The sequence below is a fragment of the Pseudomyrmex gracilis genome, unplaced genomic scaffold (assembly GCF_002006095.1).
Source record: "Pseudomyrmex gracilis isolate BER0280 unplaced genomic scaffold, ASM200609v1 scaffold_2550, whole genome shotgun sequence".
In the NCBI taxonomy this organism is placed as follows: domain Eukaryota; kingdom Metazoa; phylum Arthropoda; class Insecta; order Hymenoptera; family Formicidae; genus Pseudomyrmex; species Pseudomyrmex gracilis.
In genome coordinates this window covers 2,262-6,656 of record NW_018023134.1, presented here as the reverse complement: position 1 = coordinate 6,656, position 4,395 = coordinate 2,262, and the positions used below count along the sequence as shown (strand labels likewise).

The following is a 4,395-nucleotide window of genomic DNA, read 5'->3' as shown; positions in this document are numbered from 1 at the left end:
GGATGTGGTAAAGAATTCATAAAAATTTTTCTCACGTAAGTATATGCTCTATTGGAATAGAATTGTAGAGTAGTGGCAAATGTCCTAAGAATCTGGGGAAATTCTTTTCTATTCTTCTTATTAAGATGTCTATTAAGAATCGCTTTACTCGCCTCGGATAGTGAAACCTATATTCAAGAATAAAATCAAATTTCCTTTTTTTGTTACGTTGATTAGAATGATAATGATATCTCTGTGTTTACCACATACAATGGTGACAATAAATATTGTATTTTTTTATGAATACAATATTTATAGCCATCATTGTGTTTATAATATTGTATTTTTTCCATAAATACAATATTATATACAGACTACTGTTACACAACATTCTTAATCGAGTTTAATAACATTGATAATTCAAAGTGATGATCAATCACACTCATTTCATTCTTCAGAAAAATAATTGTGATTGACAAGTTTTAAAAATTTCAGTGTAATTAAATTCGATGAAAAGTGTTATGTTACAGCAGTCATAGTAAACTTACAGATACAACTCTTGCAGCATCATCTGATAACAAGTTTTTACTCTTTAAATGTGTTATTAATGCTTCAAGGTGTGTAACTTTTTTTCTTAAACGATAGTTCTGTTTGTGTAACGTTGCTATTTTTTTACGTTGTGCATCAATATAAGTTACGGCAATTTTTCAGTTTCGCAAAGCCTTTTGTAGTGACTGAAAATCGTTAGGAGTACAATCGCCGACATATCTTGGATTTCCTTGACGAATCAATTTATGCTTCGAAAGTGCAGGATGTTCTCTGTATACATAACAACAATGTCTTAATAAAACTGATATGAGGTACAAATACAGTGATTGTTTTATATTATATTGTATTTACTTATACGTGTCTTCAGNTTCTATCTGCCATGCTATCATACTATCCATTGTAGTGTTATTGGCACATGTTTCAATATTTGACTCTATTGCATTTCTTTCTAAACATTCAGTGCCAAACTTAACTTTTGTATTATGGTTTTCAACTATGCAATTAGTTAAGCTTTGTTGTACCGGTATTTTTGATTTGCTATTAATAATAAATTTTCTTAAATTATTATTAAATTATTACACTATTGCGGAAGATATTTATTTTTAGTTATGTAATNTATGCAATTAATTATTTACCTTTAAACGATGTAAGATACATTAATAATAATAATTACTAATATTATACCTGGAATAATGAGGAATATTAAATATTGTTTGGTATAGATCCTGGTTTTAAATATACACGTTGTTTCGTCCCACCAATAGAATAATAAAAGCAGTCACTTTTAAAATGCTGGCTGCATAAAAATCTATTTACATTAGGATTAAAATTTTCTTTGCCTATTGCCATAATCCATTCTTGTCGAATATTATCTTTCTTTGGAAAGCTGTAATTCCATAAATAACACAATTATTTTNTTTATCAGTAACTATAATATATTATAATTACATTAATACATATATATATACAAAAAAATATGTATTATATTTTAAATATATATATTATATATATACGGATTGTAAAATAAGACAAAATGTTTCACTTACACGTGAAAAGATATATTTGTTTTTTCGTTAGTCTTCTTATAATATCCACATGCACAGCACACGTCTTTATTTTTTAACTATTTATTTTTAAACTAATTATAGTGTTTTATAATTATAGACATACATATAATCATAGACATATGATAGTATGTCTATGCGTATAATTTATCCAAAAAAGGTTATCTGACGATACTTTTGGGCACTTGTCGGCCATTGCTGTCATTATGCTGTCATTATGCGCGCGCAGAAAAGGACAGAGATATCCCCTATGTTTTGCCTCTCTCTCCGTTCTGCCAAACCCAACGAATATCATTAAGAAATATACGACATGCTGGATCTAGGTATATATGTCTATGAAGCTTCATCTGTTTTCGACAACGCTCCCTCGTTTATTTCCATGGTGAAAAGTAATTTTAAATAAGTGCAATAATAAGAAATAAAGACTTAAAAAAAAAATGTATTTCTTCTTTATTAATATTACAAAATGCCAAAATTCTTTCTGATTTTGAATGTTTGTAAATACTAATACTGTTAATTTGTTTTTGTTATAAGAAATTTGAAAAATTTTAAAATAGATTGTAAGAATATTAATTTCTCAATTGTGCATCAAATTTATATAAATATATAAAAAATACAATTAATTATTACTTCTTAATTTAAATCAAATTATGTATCAAACTTGTGACAAAAAATAAAAATATTTTTTTCTTCGATAAGAAAGTAATTTGAAAATTTGGTTTTGCAGAAGTTTTAAGAAACGCACATGAATCTGCGAAAGATGAACAGATGTCTTATACAAGTAAAATATGGTTGGCACATGCCCGGGAACGCATCTATCGAGAGGAAGAAAAGAAAAGAAAAGATCAAGATACAGAAGGGAAACAATGATTCCTTTCTGTAACAATCCACTCTCCAGAAATTTTTTGATGCTAAGATTAGGACTAGATTTGCATGATTACAGTGATTGTTACGTATTTGAACTAATTATCTTTGGATAAAGATCATTACATAAAAAAAAGGTAGCAAAGTGCGTTTCAATATGAAATACATATATGTTACAGTAGAAGCATTTACTAAAGTTATTTTATTTATTTTTACTTAGTAAAACATACATGTAAAATATAGAAATTTTATTTTTTTTTAGCGAAGAATGTATTAGCTTCAGAGTACTTAATTTCTTTTTTATCAATCTTTAATGTGTCGACATTTAGAGATATATTTTATCACATCCAACTAATTAATTTTATTCTTAACGTATGAAAATAGTTGAACCATACAACTAATTACTAAACTTATTAAATATTACTATACTTATAAAATTTTCTCCTGAATGCAAAATGTGATTGAAAACATTTGATTTGTGATTATAAAAATTATATATTGTAAGTTATGAAAATATATATGTGACTAGAAAAATATATATTATAAGTCAAAAAAATATATGTGATTAGGAAAATATATAGTAAGTTATAAAAAATGTATATACTCCAATTCTATAAACGTATTCAACAAATTATTAACCTAATCTAACCTAACTTATACTATTTCCTATTTCAGTGAGCGCACGCGCTTGCTGGGTATATATGTGCGTGTATATGTGATATTCTAAAATCTCCCGCTTTCATACTGTTTTCAAACTGTTTCCATACGCTGCGAACATTCGCGGCAAAATTCTACAGTAGATGGTGCCGCAGACATAGGTACGATCGTTGTACGTACTCAGTTGATAGCAGTACGTATGAGAATGTACTGAGATGATCACAATATACGGACTGCGACTTACTCAGTACGTACTTCAGAATATATCAGTGCTGTTAGGGGACTTAAAAGTATCTATTAAAATTCTTATGTCATTATCACTTAAGTAACTAAATATTTGTTCAATACACCCAAGTGGTAACTTAGGAAAGTTAAACAACAAATAGAAAATTTCAGTGCCTTGTTCGAGCAACTCTTTCTTTTTCATACCTTTTCTGAACTGATTTTTTATCATGCTAGAGTATATTGGAAATTTTGTCTTATACTCGTCTGATCTTAAAACCTGCACTACATTTTCATTACTCATGTATATTGCTACTAGATTTGTATCTTTTATCAAGATATCGTAAAATGATATGTTAGTATTACTAATTTTCTCATTCTTCATGATAGCTACTTCTTTTTCACATTTATCCTGTAAATCTCTTTTTTCATAATTGCTGCACATTGATAATATTTGTTCACTTACAAATAAATTTGCAGTTTTCATCTTAACTATATGCTGTTTAAGAATCTCAGCAACTTGTATCCAATACCAGTGTTCAGAAAAGTACAACCAATAATTGTTATATGGTACAGCATTAATGTTAGCACCTCTGTCTAACAACATCGCAACACCGTCTACATGTCTTTTATCAACAGCAAGATACAGTGGTGTAACACCTGGTGTAAAGGAAAAGATATATGTCGCATTAACATAAAACTCCGTGTTTTAAAAGATGTTCATCGATCTGTAAATATTATTTCTCAGCTGCAATATAAAGTTATACCTGACTTTTTACTAGCATTAATGTTAGCTCCATAATTTAATAGTAAGTCAACAATTTTCATATTTTTATATTCTACCGCATTGTGAAGCAGAGTAGTGCCAAACTCCCGTGTTTGAGTATTAACGTTAGCACCTCTGTACAACAGCATCATAACACCATCTACATGTCTTTTTCGAACAGCGCACCACAGTGCTGTAACACCTGAAAAGAAAGAGATGTATGGAGAATTAACTCTCCAAGTAAACTCCATGTTCTAAAAGATGTTCATCAATCTGTAAATATCTTTTCTCAGC

General features: G+C 28.5%; 1 protein-coding gene and 2 long non-coding RNA genes across 3 annotated transcripts; 1 reads left to right on the top strand and 2 right to left on the bottom strand.

Annotated features, from left to right (window-relative positions):
- Nucleotides 1-6: 6 nt before the first annotated feature.
- LOC109862878 lies at nucleotides 7-1,787 on the bottom strand. The gene is made up of 4 exons (XR_002251242.1): nucleotides 1,575-1,787; nucleotides 1,213-1,414; nucleotides 880-1,065; nucleotides 7-798 (listed from the first exon to the last, which is right to left on the bottom strand). It is a non-coding gene; the product is annotated as an uncharacterized LOC109862878 (long non-coding RNA).
- A 58-nt stretch (nucleotides 1,788-1,845) lies between these two features.
- Nucleotides 1,846-2,640, top strand: LOC109862880. The gene is made up of 2 exons (XR_002251243.1): nucleotides 1,846-1,974; nucleotides 2,320-2,640. It is a non-coding gene; the product is annotated as an uncharacterized LOC109862880 (long non-coding RNA).
- A 729-nt stretch (nucleotides 2,641-3,369) lies between these two features.
- LOC109862881 (POTE ankyrin domain family member B2-like) lies at nucleotides 3,370-4,352 on the bottom strand. The gene is made up of 2 exons (XM_020443042.1): nucleotides 4,103-4,352; nucleotides 3,370-3,995 (listed from the first exon to the last, which is right to left on the bottom strand). The coding sequence occupies exons 1-2, from the start codon at nucleotides 4,350-4,352 to the stop codon at nucleotides 3,370-3,372; spliced, it is 876 nt and encodes a 291-aa protein (XP_020298631.1).
- Nucleotides 4,353-4,395: the final 43 nt, after the last annotated feature.

Bases quoted from the DNA above. Each gene is read 5' to 3' on its own strand.
- LOC109862881 (XM_020443042.1), bottom strand. From the start codon at position 4,352: ATGGAGTTTACTTGGAGAGTTAATTCTCCATACATCTCTTTCTTTTCA. The intron at 3,996-4,102 runs GTATAACTTTAT...CCTTTACACCAG, and splicing joins TAATGCTAGTAAAAAGTCAG to GTGTTACACCACTGTATCTT.